Source organism: Centruroides sculpturatus, unplaced genomic scaffold (assembly GCF_000671375.1).
Source record: "Centruroides sculpturatus isolate CEXI.00-Female unplaced genomic scaffold, Cexi_2.0 scaffold152, whole genome shotgun sequence".
Lineage (NCBI taxonomy): Eukaryota > Metazoa > Arthropoda > Arachnida > Scorpiones > Buthidae > Centruroides > Centruroides sculpturatus.
The window spans coordinates 39,304-59,091 of record NW_019384348.1 but is presented as its reverse complement, the minus strand read 5'-3'; the positions used below and the strand labels follow the sequence as shown (position 1 = coordinate 59,091).

General features: G+C 29.7%; 1 protein-coding gene across 1 annotated transcript in view; it reads left to right on the top strand.

Moving 5' to 3' along the window:
- Positions 1-9,180, top strand: part of LOC111636549 (protein-cysteine N-palmitoyltransferase HHAT-like protein) — a 14,021-nt gene extending 4,841 nt beyond the window's left edge. The window contains exons 3-6 of the mRNA XM_023381832.1: positions 1,381-1,445; positions 3,223-3,333; positions 5,432-5,626; positions 8,711-9,180. Coding sequence (XP_023237600.1) covers positions 1,381-1,445; positions 3,223-3,333; positions 5,432-5,626; positions 8,711-8,950 — 611 coding nt within the window. The 3' untranslated portion in view covers positions 8,951-9,180. The remainder of the gene's footprint in view (positions 1-1,380; positions 1,446-3,222; positions 3,334-5,431; positions 5,627-8,710) is intronic.
- The last annotated feature ends 10,608 nt before the right edge of the window (positions 9,181-19,788 follow it).

Genomic DNA, 19,788 nt, shown 5'->3' with positions numbered 1-19,788 from the left:
TCTGAAGTATAATTTTTTATTGTTTTTATATTTTTCAATATATTTATTTTGTTTGTACAAAATAAAAAAAGAATTTTTAATGATACAATAGTCTTCGTTAGGCTTAACATCGACGAAAATTCAGCGCGAAGCGACATGCAACGGAGAAAAATTTCAACATGTGATAGGTTAATATATTTTTTCGTACATAATTGGTTATCCGAAATATCGATTTTCTGAACAACCCCAGTCCCCAATTGATTCGGATAAACAATACTCTACTGTATTTAGGATATATTTTGCATAATTTGCAACTTTAAATTTACAAGCAGTAAAAGTGATTTTGTAACTTTTCAATGTCAACCAAAAAAGTCTCATCCAATTCTTCATATGTGATTTTCTATGTAACTACATCAGTAAAATTAATATATCTTCAGTGCTTTTGGAATAAAAAGGGTGTAAGGGACTTTTGACTCATCCTGTATTTATAAAAATATTCATATAATGTTTTGGTATAAGAATATAAAGAAGTATCAGCAGAGCTATTTTTCTGCTGGAATGCACTGGTATGTCATACCAACAGATAACATAATAGCCAGTATAAGTATCAATAGCAGCACATAGTACCAACAGTTGCTCAGTAAGAAAAATTCTATATGTTCAGGTGAGAAATCTGGTGTCTGGCATGATTGAAAATGAATGAAACAAACTAGACCACTCTATTGGCCACAATAAATGCTATGAGCTAATTGGAGCTGATATAAAAAGAAAATGGGGTAGCAACCTCTATTGTTTAAGGCCAACTTTTGATTAGTGGAAAATATTTCTTAATAATAATTAGCAGACAAAATTGTCCATTTATCAAAAGATGTGTATTGTTTGTCATTAATAGAATAACAGACAATATACATTTTTAAAATAATAAATGTAGAGTGGACAGACAATTATTGTATGTCCATTCTACATTCTTGTCAAGAAATGAGATATGGAAAAGTACTGATGATAGTATTTTGAAAGTAAAAAGTTGAATGTAAAAAAATTTGGAAAATACTATAAATGCTACTATATAAATGTGTACATTTATAGAGAAAAAATAAACAGTTAATGGTATTAAACACTGATTTTACTTTTCCAGCCATTATATATACTGTATATAAGAAGGGAAAGAATTGAGAATTGTGTCAAATTTGATCCCTTGAATTTATTGCAAATCTCATGGTTTGACTCAAAATAGTAGGGGGAAAAAAAGGAAAAATCCATGTGTGTGTTGGTGTCATTTATGAAATAGACACCATCACACACACGGATTTTATAGTTAAATAAGTAATATTTTTCTTTGTATCAATTTATATAGATCACATGGTTTACAGTCACAAAATAAATAAATATTTTTTTCTTCAGGAGCTCTTCCTTCTTTATATTCTGGAGATTTTCAAAAAGGATGGAAAATTTTAAACAGAAAGCAGGTATGTACTACAAGAGTAATGGTAGCTTTTTTTTAATACAAAACATATTTAGGTAGGAAGTTTTTTTACTTATAAAAGATACTTATAAAATTTTTAGATATTGTATTTATAAAATAGTTTTAATTTTTTTATACTATGATGCCAAATTTCATCAAGAATGTTTTTATGATTAAAATGTTTTAATTACAAAAATTATGCTTAAATTATGTTTGGCAATTAATGTAAAATAGAATTTGATTTTAAATATAATTAAATAGTATTACTAATAAAACACACCTTTAATAATCCAGCTAATAAAAATTAATAATATAATAATGTTTTTGATTGTTTCTTAACGATCTTCTTCAGTTACCATAGCATAGAATAAAATCGAACACAAAAAAGAACGATTGTTTGAATTATTTATTTATTTTTATTTGTTAAGTGACATTTTTTCGGATTAATTTATATTTTTCGTTTATTTTATCTACTTTTCCGTTATTTATATTTTAATTTCGTATTTACGTTCTTTTTTGTGTTCGATTTTATTCTATGCTATGGTAACTGAAGAAGATCGTTAAGAAACAATCGAAAACGTTATTATATTATTAATTTTTATTAGCTGGATTATTAAAGGTGTGTTTTATTAATANCTTATCTTTCCTTGTGACACCACTCATCCATCTCAGCATCTACATTTCTGGAATATGCATCTTCTGTACCTGTATACTTATATAACGAACGAACTGGATAAATATATTACTAATAAAACACACCTTTAATAATCCAGCTAATAAAAATTAATAATATAATAACGTTTTCGATTGTTTCTTAACGATCTTCTTCAGTTACCATAGCATAGAATAAAATCGAACACAAAAAAGAACGATTGTTTGAATTATTTATTTATTTTTATTTGTTAAGTGACATTTTTTCGGATTAATTTATATTTTTCGTTTATTTTATCTACTTTTCCGTTATTTATATTTTAATTTCGTATTTACGTTCTTTTTTGTGTTCGATTTTATTCTATGCTATGGTAACTGAAGAAGATCGTTAAGAAACAATCGAAAACGTTATTATATTATTAATTTTTATTAGCTGGATTATTAAAGGTGTGTTTTATTAGTAATATATTTATCCAGTTTGTTCGTTATATAAGTATAATTAAATAGTGTAAGATTATTACAAATATTTAAATGTTGCCAGGGAAATTAAGCAACTTGTTGATGGATTTTTTATATTAGGTCTAGTTTTCTACAGGGTAATTGGGCTGCAGTTTACAAATTGCAGACTTGTACATTCCTACTGTCATTCATCTGTCTGTCCTTCATTAATCTCAAGAACAAAGATAGATGTAAATTGAGACAGATATGGAAAACTTACCAGAGGCCCCAATTAAATATATATGAATTTATGGTCTAGACTGGAAATCATGAGTTTTTAATTCAAAATTTTATCCAGTACAGAGTTAGACAGATGACAGGCACCAGTAAAATACATACCAGGTGTTGAAAGCTTACGGGCTGGAGACCTTGATTAACTATATATGAACTTCCAGTTTGGACTAGAAGTCATGTGATTTTTTTTAAATTAAAAGATAATTAAAAATTGCTGCCTGGCATTATGATGATGTCACGATAAATAGTTGCTCATTATTAAATAAAATATTTATAAACTAAAGCTTAAACTGTCTTATATATGCATGAACTAAAAATATTTACAGAAAGTTTAATATATATCAATAACGTAACTATATCCTCAAATGTTAACATTTATTTACATTGTTATTTAATAGGATATTTCAGATAGTGAATGGATGTTTTTCAAAAATGCCATTAATTTAACTTGGATATGGATTGTTGGACAAATTATCACCACTCAAATATTTTTAAGAAAAAATTGTGAGGTAAAACTATTATAAACTACTTACTTGTTAGTATAATTATGTTAATTATAATGATCTAGAGTATTTCATTGTGTCATGTTTATTTTTAATGTAATTTAAATAATTGTTGTTAATTATCAAATATTTTATGTATTTATTCCATACATAAAATATTTGATATTTAGCAGGAAAAAAGTCAGTTTATTCTAAATGTTCTTGGGCTCTCTTGTATATTGTCAATAAATTCTGACAAGTTTACAGAAGTATTTCAGATTTATCATGGAAATAAATATAATGAAATGATAATGTTAACAATGTTAAGCATTTCACAGGATAATTTTAATAAGAATTCTGCAGACTTTAAAGAATTAAAAGCTAGTGGCTTTCTTACTTCAGTAACACATCACACAAGGAACAGTTGATTTAGTATATTTTATTAAAGGAAATGCATTTCGGGTCTTAATGACCCCTCTTCAGTCCTTAGAATGGTTGATTGTTGGTTACAATTGACATAAGAGAGTACGCCGGGTAATTGACTTGGTAATCAGTTTACTAGGTTGCTGCAGAGTTCAGATCATCTTTGAGTATGCGGTTGCACTTGTAGAACTGCAAACTCAAAGATGATCTGAACTCTGCAGCAACCTAGTAAACTGATTACCAAGTCAATTACCTGGCGTACTCTCTTATGTCAATTGTAACCAACAATCAACCATTCTAAGGACTGAAGAGGGGTCATTAAGACCTGAAATGCATTTCCTTTAATAAAATATACTAAATCAACTGTTCCTTGTGTGATGTGTTACTGAAGAAAGAAAGCCACTAGCTTTTAATTCTTTAAAGTCTACAAAAAACCAGTAATGGAAACTTAATTAAAAGAATTCTGCAGATAACTTTAATCATAAAAACTTTAAATTAAACTGGATAAATTTATAAACTGTTTTAATTTATAAATCATGAAAATTAAATTTAAAATATTAATTCAGTAATATACTGTAATATGGCAATAGAAAATTTAATATAACAAATTGAAGTCGAATATTTTTTATACTCTGTATTAGTTTCTTCTATTACATAATAGATAATGCTATTCTCTCTTAAGTTTATATATTTATGAAATTTGAAATTTTTTTCTCGCAGTTATCACTGTTTTATAGTCAGTTTTATGACCTAAAATCCTTCAGTCCTTTTATTAGTTCCTATTGGATTGTTGTGGATTACTTTCAACATTGGACATTACAGCAAATAAAAAAATTCTGCAAAATTTGATAAAATAAATTCTTTTATTTTTCAGAAATATTGTAGTTCTTTAAAAATTATTCTAAATTATCACAAAATTTAGTTTAGTTTATTGTAACATATTCTAACTAACAGGCTTTTTTTATAAGATTAGATAATGAAGTTTATTACGTATTTTAGAGATTCCTTTCCTCTGAGTTTATTCATATATTTTGCATTCTGAAAATAAATAAATAAAAACATGAAATTACTTAACTAAATTTAGATTTCTAGAAAAACTTGGAAAGGGTTAACTTATTCCAGTTACTTTCATTTATAATATATTGATTAATTTAATTAAGCAATGCACCATTCTAGAAAATACCCAGCAGTGTATTTGTATTTTTAAATACTTTAAAAAGTCTATAGTTGGATCCAACAAAATGTCGGAACAGATGGGAGATGATAATGATTTTATATAAAGCTAATGAATTATGATATAAATTTTAGTATGATATTTATGAAATATGATTATTGCAGATTTTATCTTGGTTAGTTTCTAAATATCTACACTAAAAATGATTGATTTGGTACTCATAATTTTTGTAGTTGTAAAATTATTGATTACTTTCATAAAACATCAACTAATAGAAGTATTGATTATAAAAATATAAAGTTGTTATTTAATGACATACATGATAAACTGATTTTGTTAGGAATTAATAATTTATATAAACTTAAATTATTTAAGATAATAAAATTTAAATTATTTGAAAAATTTTGATAATGAATGTAAGAAATTTTTGTTATTTTAAATTAGTTATTCAAATAATAATAATAATAATAATAATTGAGAAATTAAAAGCATTTTACATATAAAATAAATATTTGAATTTTTTTACAGTATCTGTCATTGTTCTACAGTGTATATTCAGTTGCATTTTTCATCAATTTTATTGGGATTATTCCCACATTATTTTACTTGAGTTGTATATGTTTTACATATATGATTTGTAAAACTTCAAATCAAATCTTATGCCTCACTATTGCTGTTTGTGCTCTGTATGCAACAAGCTATTCACATTATGGATACATAAAGGTAAAGGAATATATTTTATTTGAATTAATTATTTTTGTATTACTATCTTAAATACAACTTTCACAATTATAAAAAATTAGAAACATTCTCTATTAGAGAAAAAAATTTACCTAATAATTCAGAGCTCTTCATAGTAAAAACTGCTGGTACTTTTGCTGATTTTAACATGGTACTTAAAGTAATCACANAATTAAAAGCATTTTACATATAAAATAAATATTTGAATTTTTTTACAGTATCTGTCATTGTTCTACAGTGTATATTCAGTTGCATTTTTCATCAATTTTATTGGGATTATTCCCACATTATTTTACTTGAGTTGTATATGTTTTACATATATGATTTGTAAAACTTCAAATCAAATCTTATGCCTCACTATTGCTGTTTGTGCTCTGTATGCAACAAGCTATTCACATTATGGATACATAAAGGTAAAGGAATATATTTTATTTGAATTAATTATTTTTGTATTACTATCTTAAATATAATATTTTGTATAAGTAATAGGTGAGAAAATAAGACAATATTGATGATAATGAATGAAATAATTCAAAAAAACAGAAATGAAAATACTGTCATTGTATTACATGGACATCTTCAGTTGGAACAGATATAAAAATTATATTTGTTTTAAATGAATCAGCATTCAATTTATGTGTATTTGGATCAATGCATCAAGTGAACAAATAGCTAACATGGGATGATTAATAATCAGAAAAATTATATACAAAAGTAAAGATCTGATTGATAGAATTAACAGATTGTAAATTACACTGCAGTGTTTAAAATTGCATTAGTAGAGATTTAATGTAACGAATCTACTTTTACACAAAATTTACTCACTGACAAAAATTATATCCACCAAAAAAAAGAAGAATTTAAATTAAATGAAACTTTATTAGTTTGAATATGATGATGACAATAAATGACCACAATATCAAAGTAAAGGAACAATTCCCTTTGAAACAATGGCACAATTTAAAAAAGCTTTAGTACATTATAGGATATCCCTTTGTCAGGATATATGTCATGATATAGTCAGCCATTAAGGCATACAGGCTATCTTGTGACAGATTTTTCTACAAATGCTATAACTGCCACTCCAGATTCCTTGCACTCATAGATAGATGAAGCTGATGTCCCATCTGGTTTTGCAAATGCTCAATGGGTAACAAATCTGGAGACTGGGCAGACTAAAGAAATGTGATGGAGATATTTCTGGAAAATCTAGCTGTGTATAGCAGAGCATTATCTTTGTTTTGTGTTATTTTAATTTAAAATGACATTTCTTTAATTTTGTTGATATAAGCAATAATGATTTGTTACAAAGTGACATTGTTATTTTTGATGAGACTATACCTTGTCTCTAAAATTGCACTGCTGTCAATGGCTGCACACCTTAGAAGTATGAAAGAGTACTGTACATGTCAGGAGTTGCAATTTGGCACAGAGTATTTGGTGCCCAAATCATGCGCACATAAAATAAACCAGACTTTGTAGGTAGTCAGGGGACTGAGAACCGAGTCAAAAAAAAATATGAAATGCTAAGACTGTTTCTACAAACAGGCGTGAGTGCAAGATTTGCACGTGTTGCTCATGCTCTCCAAGACATAGTCTCATCTCAAAAATGGCTTTGTCGTTTTACTTGTTAAGTGATGAAAATTTTATTATTAAAGTTTTGATTCTGAGATATTATCAATCATTCATTTTTAGATTTACATTTCTAAATTTATTTAGAATATTATTAAACTTATTACTTTAATTAAACTTTTGAAAATGAATTCTTGATTTTGATATAATATATAGTTGTATCAAAATGTACCATGTATAAATAAGATTTTTTTATGGTTATATTTATACTTAAACTAAAATTTAAAATCTTCATATATAAAAATACATTCCTATTTGTTTGAACACATCGAATTTTACTTGTGTTTCTCACCCTCTAGCAGATGATAAAGGAGAAGTCTATATTGTGATTGATTCACAATAAAGACTTCTCCTGAGTGATGATGAATGGAACCTGTGAGTATTAAGCAAAATCAAAGTCATATACTGTATTTACTTACATATAAGATGAGCTTTTTATTCATTTATCATAGCTTCAAATTCCTAGGTTGTCCTATATGCGCAAGCAAAAGATTCTTTGTGTTTTTGCAAATATTTTTTGTGAACTGTGTATTTGCATTTTTTATTGGATGTGTACCCTCTTGTATTTTAAAACAAAAGTATTTTATCTAAGTCATTTGAATCGTTCTTGTAGTAAAGATGAATAACAATAGGAAAAGCAAAGCTTTTGAATTGAATTCCAGATTGAAATTCCAAAATCACATGGGAGCACAATATAAGATTTAATCCATTCCCATGTGAAAACAGATGATTACTTGGAAACCAGAATTTGAAGAAACTCATAAGTTTAATCAACAGAGTGGATCTGACTGTTAAGAATTGGCAAAAAAAAGATTCACAATTGTCCAGCTTTACATGAACAAATTATGTTTTCGATTTTACAAGATTTTCCTTAAAAGTTTAAAATTCCAGTAATTTTCGCGGGACAATGTGTGCATTTATTTCATTTGATATTTTACTTGTGATTACACAAAATAAAATTAGAATTGTATTAATAAATCTAATTTTCTTTATTTTGATCTTTAAAGTCACACCTCATTCTATATGCAAGTTTGTCTTATATGTGAGTAAATAAAGTAGTCTACAATGTCTGATTTTCTCATGCCTCACATCAATAAATCAATTAATTGTTTAAATTTTTTTAGAATTATAGCAAATAATAATGCAATAAATAAAATCTTTATTGCAATAAATAAGATCTTTAATGCTTTCAACATCTTTTGTCTTTATCTTCTGTAAGAATAGTCATTAATTTTATATAACTCATAGTAAGTGTTAAAACTTTTGCAGTGAATGGTTATAATTTAACAATTATTACAAAATTATATCATTAATACAAATAAACATTAATTGGCATTGATCATACAATAAAATGTTTAAATGTATTTACTACATAAGACCTGATTTATGATAAATGCATATTTTTAACAGTAAGTAATTATTTTTATATTACAGAAAATTTTTATTGAAGATGAAACTAAAAGTTTTCTTTTTGATATTGGTTTGGGATGGTTAATGGCAAGATGTGTCAGTTTTTCTGTAGACAAAATCAATGGAAAAGTTTTGAAATTTTCTTTTGAAGAAATAGTTGGAATAATTGCTTATTGTTTATATTTGCCTGTGTTTTTTACTGGACCACTTATAAATTACAACTGTTTTAGGAAACAGGTAAGAAGTAGCATTATTAATAATTAATCACATTCTTAAATTCTTGCTGTGTTTTAGTAAGAGGAATGCTACTATGGCTGCAATATCATGTTACTCAAAATTAAAATAGGATTGATGTATTTTTTTAAGTTTCAAAACACAATATTCATAAATGAAGTGAGATTTGACCCTATAATTTGATAAATTACATTGTTAATTTCAGAGTTTATTAAAACATTACAGTTTGTTAATGTGTTTGATGTTTGTAGTCAGTTTGAAAAAAGTACATTGACATTGAAAATTATAATTATGATTTTTGAAATATTAGTATTTCTGCAATTCTGATTGGAAAAAATAATTTAATATAAAATATATTTTTATATTGCAAACCTATAAAAATAATTTATTATGTTAATTTTTCAGTATTAATAAGTGTTCATACTACATCTGCAAAATTAACATTAAAAAATATTTGTTTTGGGATACATTTTTTAAGAAGTATTAACAGAAATTTAATTTTTTGTACTATAAATTTTGATTTTGCTATCAATGGCTGCACACCTTAGAAGTATGAAGAAATACATTGTCAGGAGTTGCAATTTGGCATAGAGTATTTGGTGCCCAAATCATGCACATACAAAATAAACCAGACTTGTAGGTAGTCGGGATCGAGAAATGGGTCAAAAGAAAATATGAAATGCTGAGACTGTTTTTACAAACAGGTGCAAGTGTGAGATTTGTGCATGCATTGCTCGCACNTTATATACATATATATATATATATATATATATATATATTTGTTAAAGAAGCTTTAAATATAAATCTAATTCAAGTTGCTTCTCTTGGTACAAAATTTTTTTAGACTATTTTAACTTTAATTCTTCCAAAATATTAAAATCAAACATTCCATGATTAATTTTATTGATAGAATATCAAGAAATATGCTTAAATTAAAAAAATTAGAACACAATTGTCTCATTTATAAGTTAGGATGGCTCATATGTCAAAATTCTCATTGAAAACTACAAGTGAATGCATATGTGCAGGTATGATAGCAATATAAAGGATGAAAAAAGTAAAAAGTATAGCTTAAAAAAATGTAATATAGTAATCTAGTGTCATAATAACTGCAAGATAACTTAGACATAAGTTTTATTAATATAACTTAAGTTGTTTCCCACATAAATGTAAATTTAGGATCACAATATATGCCATTGGGATAAAATGTTTTTTGAAATTTGTTTAGCAAGTTTTTGATGATTAATTTTCTCTAATTGTAGATTGAAATTTCACTTTAAATATACGGATATATCTAAAGAATTTAAGTACCTAATTTTGTTCTTATTTTATACTTATTTTAAACAATTTTTAATATTGTAAAACAATATAAAACACTTTTTCACTTAATTATTTCATGTTCACTAGAAATTTCAAATAAATANAGACCCTTATTAGCGAGGTTGAGGCCGAAGTTTTAAACGCGAAAACGTGTACGTCGGACGTTCAGCGCCGCTTTCCTGTAAGCCTAGAAGTTTGACAATGGTGTTTTGGATAGTCAGTGGAATCATGCTCGACATTCCAAACAGCATTGTCAAACTTCTATACTCACAGGAAAGCGGTGCTGAACGTCCGACGTACACGTTTTCGCGTTTAAAACTTCGGCCTCAACCTCGCTATTAATTGACTTTCTTAAACCGATAACCGTTATAAAATTAACTAAACATTTTTCAAATAAATAAATTTAATTGAATATAAATATTAAAATATATATGCACAAATATAAGACATTAAAACAAAAATCGGCCATTAAAATTCAAATAAATTTCAATCGGTTTTCTGAAACATTCGAAACCCAGTTCATTGATAAAATTAAAATTAAAAATAAAGAACACGATTAATACACAGAAGTCCTAAAGGAAATGTTTTCCTGCTTATTCGAAAATCCATTGAAGTATTATCATCCTGTCACATCCGAGACTAATGGAAAGATTTGGGTTTTGAGGTCATATACAAAGCGAACTGTCAAATCCGAGTTACGATGTCTAGTCCGGTAAATAAAGTCACAGGTCGGTAAAATGCATCCCTTTTTATCACATTGGCAAACTGGAAGATTTGTACCACCTTGGCACAATTATAAACTCCAATGTCTCCAAATTCTTGAATTCCTCCAGTTCTTTTCTTTTGGCTTTTCTGAGATGAGGGCTGAAAATAAAATTAAACATTGTGAAGAGCAAAAATTGAATTAAACATTTAATCTACGAAAATTGCACTTATCCGAAAAGACGATTCCGCTAACATCCGAAGATGTTACTCGCATCGTCCATACCAGGATCCATTTTCGATTTCATGCAACCACCAAAGTGAGTATTTCTTCTCTTTCTTTAGCAGATTCTTTAATTTTGGGGGTTCCCCTCCGATAAAATGGTCCGAATGGAGTTTATTTCGATCGGACATTTTCCGATCGGAAAATGTCCTTTGTTTACATTTCGGACTCAATCTCGTCGTAGCTCATATGAACCAATTTCAGTCTGAATGTTTTAGATTGATTCCAATGGAGCTTAATTAATTTAAGAAGCCGTCCCTGATCTACAATATAGCTGTAACATTCGAAACCCTGTGTTCACTTGAAATATTAGGCCTTTGTACAGGATTTTTAAAAAGGTAGGATTTAAAAAAAAAGAGACATTACCTTTTCATAACGCAATTTATTAATTTTTACTATATAATTATATAAAGTAACAATACAATATACAAAGTAGGAACTAAACGGATTAAAACTAAATACTGTACGAGCAATTATTTATTGTGCATCGTCACAATGCCGGGCTGCAATTTTTTTAATCATATTTTTAATTAATTTAATTTAAAATATATGCTCTCCATCTCAAATTAGTAGTGGCTTGCCCCCTGTACATCATACTTTTCCTTCAACAATGAAGTCGTATCAGTCATATATCTAACATCTTTCAGGGGAAAATGTTTGAATTGAAATAACGTGACTTCCCGTATAGACCAGAAATTTGTTTATAGTTAATCGGGGTCCCCTACCCCTAAGGTTTCCATGTCCGGTATTGACATTCATCTATCTAATATCGTTCTCGAGATTAAAGGAGGACACTGACGACAGTGGAAATTTATAGGTTACAATTTTTTTTTTTCAAATTGCACCCCAATAAGTTATTAAATATATACAACATGGCCTACTGTTTTATTAACATATTACGATTTAACGACCGAATAAACGAAGGTGTTAATAATTAAGGCATCAGTCTACTGTTTTGGAAGAGCCGGTATCTAATCCTAGTGAGCAATTTCCTAGGAATTTTCCATGGTCGGTCTGTTCCAGATATGTCGGGTTCCTTCCCTTATCAGTCAGAGTGACGGCCCCATTGTGAGCCTGAGCAAACTTACGATAGGCATGGGAAAAAATATCCTAGTGCCCACAGAGCTGAAAGAATTAAAGTACCCAAAACCTCGTGTTCGTGATCCTAGAAAATATAGTATATATACACTCCATTCCATTTTTTTAACTCTGCCCTGTGAGTACTAAAAGGACCTCTTATAGCAAGCCCATTATGTTTTGTTGTTTGTTAAGTTATGGCAACGCAACACTTGGGCGATCTGCCTAGGGGATGCCTTCCGGGAGGTCTTTTTAAGGGAAACTGGCCCCTGTTTAGGCGTTACAGACGTGGAGAAAACCCGGAAAACTCCACGTGGCCAGCCCGTCCGAGCGAGCGCGAACCCACGACCGAGCTCCCAATGTTCAGAGTACGAAGACCTCTCGGCCAGTGGTGGGCCCAAGCCCATTATGGAATTCGGCCAGGCCACAATGGAGCGGCCGGGTGGTGAGAGACGGATCCTGATACATGGAATAAATTTGCACTAAATAATTCTGAATTTTAGACACATTCCGTAGAATTACTGTAGATATACAGTATATAATTGACGATCGAATGGCCGAGCGGTCATGCTGCAGCCTATCGCTCTGAGGACCGGGTGGAACGGGTGTCCTTCCGAATACGTCGGGCCCCGTCTCTCACCACCCGGCCTTCCCATCGTGGGGTTGGTTGAACCCATAATGGGCTTGCTAAAAGAGGTAATCTTAATGCCCACAGAACGGAAAGAGTAAAAAAAAATTACATATATANTGTTTTTAAATAATGTTACTCTTACATAATTAGAATTGTTAAATTTCTGCAGATTTTATTATACATATATAAAATTCAGTGTTCTTTTTGAGAAGATGTTACCAAAGACATCTATTAAAATCACAGAAAATTTTGTTAAATTAAAAGTTTTCACTGAACAGTTAAGGTTAATAACATTCATTTGTATTCTACAAGCCATGCTAATTGATTTATATGTATAATATTATTTATATAAACCTGTTAACATTCCACATAATCTGCAAAATTAACAATGCAAAAGATCTTTTTGTTAATCACAATAAAAAGTAATTGATTAGTGATTTGTTTTTAAATTATGATGCTGTCTAAAATAGTTTATTTCAAATAGATAAATTATTTGAAATAAATCATAATGCTTTAAAATTATTTGTAACTCTACAATAACATAAAAAACAAGTAAATTATTGCTGTAAAAGTACAGTAATACCTCGACTTACGTGAACCTGGAGTTACGTGATTTTCAAATCTTGTCGATTCGTCTTTTGTTTGAGCGCCACGCAACTCTTGATTACTCACTCCTCCACACTATTGTTCAGTTTACATGTAACACAGTTTACAGTTTGGATGTGTCATGCAAAATTGACACAGCTACAATTTATTTTGTGTTATTTATTTCCGTGTTTGTTATATCTACGGACACTTGAGAGACTCTATGTGGTGATTTCTTGTAACCGTGAACGAATCAAAAGATGAGATAAGATTAATGAGAACATTTATTAGCTTACATACATCCGACTTGGATTTTACACAAATTGCAAAATTATATCCCGACTTATGCGAATTCGACTTACGCGGTCATCGCTCGGTCCCACCTATCGTGTAAGTTCGGGGTATTACTGTATTTCCATTTTCTTAAGTGTTAAGATTATAATTAAACTAAGTATAGTTAAATCAGTTTTAATAATTATTTAAAATTTTATTGTATTATACTTTCAGAAAGAAATATCTCATCCAATTGTATACAGACATATTAGAGCATTTTTTGGAACTTTTTCATTTATATTAATGTGCTTATCTTGTATGTTTTTTCTGTCAAATTATGAAGTTGGGATGCATTTTGTAAATAAAATTATTTTTGGTAAGTTGATAATTTAGTTAAATAATAGTTTTTCTAAATATGTATGTTTTAGCAATTTATAGTGTATTTTCAGTTTCATTATTTAAAAATTTTCTATAATAAAATATCCTTACATTTATAAAGTTAATAAAACAACAATTGGTTGCTTCATAAGATTTGGAGTATTATGGGAAATATTTTGGAATTCATTATAATGTGATTATTGTCGGCAGTGCCCAAGTCAGAACTGACACTACCTGTAACTTTAGGTGCACAAGAACCTTCTAAATAATTATCACATGAGCAGTTATGTATAAGGGAATTAATGTGTCTGGGATGGAGGAGAGAGTCAAGAGACAACGTACTAGAAATAATGCACTTCACTATGCATTTAACCAGCAAAAAACAAATATTTATTTTTCAAGTAGGGAAAAAATTTACAAAGAAAATCAAAATAGAGGGGAGAGTCTTAATGCATGCCAAAATGAGGAGAGTGTGCTTACAGTTGCATATGTGAGTTTATAAATACCTGGATCCATAATGTTTGACAATCTCTGGCCAGCTTTGATGTTCTAGAGAGGAGGAGAAGAGTCTTTCACTTAGTTATGATCAGTCTTGGTGAAGATTCTTGAATCACAAAGTTCATAGGAGTAAAATCCATAACAGTTATTATGCAATTGATTGTTTGTTAGTTTGAAGAGGCCAAGGTCCAATGGAAAGGATGGAAAATTGGGAAGATTGGCGATGGAGCTTGGTGGGGATGAACATACACTTCAAAACAGACAGACAAACTCTCTCTTGACTTTTTCCCCTTTTTTTTTTATTTGGGGTTATTCCCCCTGCTATTTTGATTATCAAATCTGGTAAGGTCTGGGAGTTAGTGGTTTGTCCAATCCCAATCTTTGTGAGACTTCCCTTGCTGAGTAGTTTTTATTGGAATATGTCATCCATAAAGAAACAGTTATCGATGGGAAAATATTGCAAAGTTCCTCAGTTGGATTTGTTAAAATAAAATAATTTTCCCTTTTAATTTACAAAAAGTACAAAATTAAAAAAAATACTAGCCCAGATTCTCACAATTCTATCTTCAGAAGACAAATATAACAGTGAGAGAAAAAAGAATATTTTTCACTGAATGTTCTTGCTATTTCATACATTTTTAAAAATTGTATGATAAATTTTAAAGAAAAAAAGACAAACTAGTTTTTTTTTTTAAATTTAAGTGAACTCTTAAATTTAAATGTTGTTTTTCAGAGAGTAATTTGCTACAAACTTTTGTGTATAGTTTATTATTTTTATATTTTAAGATTATATTACTGTTTATATTTTAAGAAATAATAATATTCTGAGATAGTTTCTTTTTATATATAAAATTCTTAATGCATATCCTAGTATATAAGAAGATACATGAAAAACTCTATTTTAAANTAGAATTTAATTTTATATTATTATTATTAATATATGTATTCTCTGTTTCATTTATTATCAAAAATTTACTTAAAAACTCAGATACATTATCTTCCAAAAAAATGCTGAATATGATTTGTATAAATGTTTTTATAATTGTTTAAAAACCAGATGCATAATCTCTAAAGGACTGAAAGAAATAATTTGAAAATTTAGTGGTTGGTACGGTACGTTTATACCTCTCACTATGAAAATCATTAACATACAGTACACTTGTAGCAAATAATTTTTTTTTGTTATTATTTGACAATTTTCATAAAGTAATTTTTAGAGATATGTCATGTCTTTAGAAGAGAGCAAAGGAACAGTTTTTTTTTAAAGTTTTCTATTTGTTTGGTTTATTCTAAAGACTTCTTATATATCTGATATGTTTTTGATAATGAAATTTAAAATTTTTGTGTTTTAAATGCCATAGTACAAACACTCGAACACTAGGTAATTTTCATCTAAGTTTTGTGTTTGCTTATACAGTGGAACCTAGTTAACGAATGTCATGGTTAATGACCAAATCGGTTAGTGAACTTTTATTTTGCAAAAATTTTGTCTTAGATAACAAACAAAGTTCGGATAACAAACTTAACAGCTTTTTGTGTCAAATTTGCACGAAACTTTCTGAACCACTTACGGCACGTGGAATTATCAATGGCTCCCTCACCATACACAGAACATATTTTTTTTTGTGTCTGCGAAGCATTCTTGCCTTTTTGGAAATAAAAAAGCATAATATGTCGAAAATGTTCCTTATTTTTTGCCATTTGTAATGCTTAACAAAATTTTAAAAACACAACTAAGTAACACAACTTTGTTCTCAAATACTAGCTGAGATCCCTTTTGTCAAACAACATCGAAATTTTACACATCTGAAGGAAATAATACTTCAGTGTTGCGTTTTTAGCCAGCTGGTGCTAAAAACGGGATGAACTTTTGCATCAACCCAATAGTTTCCAGCTGTTCTGGAACCTTACAAATTTCAGTTGCTCTTAGGCGTGCGCGAGGTAAGCATTGCTTTTTCGAATGTGCTAAACTTAGTTTTTTAGTTTTGTTATTTATACTGTATATTTAATCAATATGGCACCGAAGAAAGAGAAAAGTGACAGTGGAAATGGAAAACGTTTTAGTGTAGTATTAAAGAAAGAAATTATTGCAAAATATGAGAATGGCATTCGTGTTTCTAACATCACTAAAAAATATAATGTGGTAAAATCAACTATCTCTACAATTATTTTAAAAAAAATGCATTTAAGGCTGCCAAAGTGGCTAAAGGAGTGAATGTGATATCGAAACAAAGATCTAAAGTTTTAGATGAAGTTGAAAAACTGTTGCTAATATGGATCAATGAAAAGCAACTTGCTGTAGACAGTGTTAGTGAAGCTATAATTTGTGAAAAGGCTAAAAATTTATACAATGACTTGTTGACTCAAACACTCAGTACAAGTGCTGACAGGCAGAACTTTAAAGCTAGCCGAGAGTGGTTTGATAGGTTTCATCAATGAACTGGCATTCACAGTGTCATAAGACACGGGGAGGCTTCAAGTTCAGATGAAAAAGCAGCAAAAGCATTTGTAGATGAATTTGCAGAGTTTATAAAAAGTGAAGGATACGTCTGGAATCAAGTGTTTAATTGCATTGAGACTGGCCTTTTTTGGAAAAGAATGCCTAGATGAACATACATAACCCAAGAAGAGAAAGCACTTCCTGGGCACAAGCCCATGAAGGACAGACTCACTCTTTTATTATGTGCTAATGCAAGTGGTGACCTCAAAATCAAGTCACTTTTAGTCTACAACACTGAAAATCCTGATGCCTTTAAGAGCAAAATTGTGATAAAGTCCAAACTGCCTGTACAACGGAAGGCAAATAGTAAGGCATGGGTAACTCGGACTTTATTCATGGATTGGCTCACAGAAGTGTTTGCTCCTACTGCTTAAAATTATTTTCAGGAAATGGATCTTTCTCTTAGATGTCTTCTCTTAATGGATAACGTTCTATCACATCCACCAAATTTGGAGGACGACTTGGATAGTGAACATGACTTCATCAAGATCAAATTCCTTCCACCTAACACAACTCCATTACTTCAACCAATGGATCAGCAAGTGATTTCCAATTTTAAAAAGCTGTATATCAAGGCACTGTTTACCATGTGTTTTTAGGTTACCAATGATACCGACTTAACTCTTAGAGCTTTTTGGAAGGAGCATTTTAACATCCTGCATTGTATAACCTTATTGACAAAGCCTAGAGTGAGGTCTCTCACCACACTTTGCAATCAGCCTGGAGGAAACTTTGGCCAACTTGTGTCCCAGAGCGAAACTTTCAGGAAGTTGAAGAGAGCTCTCTTGATGTAGTGCATGAAATCGTGTCCATTGGCAAGAGTTTGAGAGTTAGAGGTAGATGATGCAGACGTGGAGGAGTTGCTGAAAGACCATCAAAATGAACTAATGACAGAAGAGTGGTTGCCATGCAGGAAGAACAGATGAAAGTCTTACAAGAAGAGCATTCATCAGAGGAAGAGGCTAGGGAAGAAATCACCAGTGCTGAGATCAAGGAAATTTGCAGAAAATGGAATGATATGCAGGAATTTATCGAGAAGCACCATCCTAACAAAGTTGTGGCTAATAGGGACATTAATTTAATGAACAACACTGTGCTAGCGCATTTTAGAAAAATTTTGATTAAGAGAGTAAGACAATCAACTGTAGACCACTTTCTTGTTCCTTACCAAAAGAGACCTCGACTTGAAGAAACTCCCGATGCAGTGCTACCAAATATTTTTATGGAGGGGGATTCCTCTTCCAAGCATTAAGCTCCGTAGAAACAAAGGTATGTACAGTGTTACTTTATTAAATAAAGTTTACATATTTGTTGCTGTAATGATAGATACTACGTTTTCTTATATTTTCATCAAAGAAAACCCATTTTACAAATAAATTACAAAAATACTGACGGCTAGAATGGATTAATTGTATTTGCATTAATTTCTATGGGAAAAATTGCTTTGGTTAACGAACAATTTGGTTTATGAACAGACTCGTGGAACGGATTATGTTCGTTAACCAGGGTTCCACTGTATATATACATACGTACATTGTAAAAAATCTTTTATATGTGTTACTGTGAAAGACTGAAATTAGAGAATGTTGATATTCTCCGATGAATGTTGACACATACAAAATAGGTCAGTGAAAGACCGAATATTTGGTTATATTATTATACATTCGAACAATTGCCAGTGTATGTTGACAAGCACAGATAAGCTTTGGTGGAGGTCGAAACGACATCCCAGAAGCCGATGTCGACAGAGAGGCAACAGTCTCACGTCAAATTCTTTGCCATTTCCTTCTGCTCAAGTTGGTGATACCGTACACATACAAGTTCCTGGTGTCGACCGTGGCCGTACAGATGCCGAAAATGTGTTGGAAGTTGTTGTTGGAATAGAAGACTCTGACTTTTATAAATTAACAAACAAAAATGGTCCCTCAAGCAGCTTTATACCCATGATCAGTTTGTAATTTGTAAAGAAAAGTTACTTTCCATAGATGAGATTTCTTCTCAAGAAATATCACTGAGAGAAGCAGCTGCAGCTAATTCGAAAAGTGGAGGGCAAGGCTATATACGCTGTCATTCCAAAAAGAAGTGTTCCATGAATAAATGCAGTTGCAAAAGCAAGGGACTCTTGTGTAATTCAAAGTGCTATAATAGTTTAAGTTGTTGCAATAAATAAGATTGTATAAAGTTAATCACATAATTTATGTGTAAGTTTATTATTGTATTATTTTCTTTAATGATTTAGGATGTACTGTTTGTTTTAGGTTCAACTGCTTATTTACATGTGCTGTTACTTAAGCTTTCTCCTATTTTGACATATTAAAAAGTTGCATTTTTGTCTTAACGTAATAAAAATATTTTTATTCAACATTCACCATCAGTGCATGCTGAATGTCGACATTTGCTGGTGTAAGTGAGAAATAATGATATTTAGCAAATATTTCGTACATACACGAAACAACTGTGTGAATGCTGACATTCACCGGAGAATGTTGACTTTTGCCAGATATCAGTCATTCACAGTAACATATGTATACTGAAATTTGTAATTTGTATGTATTCTCTAATTTTAATTTAGTTGGCTGAAGAGAGGTGTAAGAAGCCTGAAACGTGTGTAAACAATACGC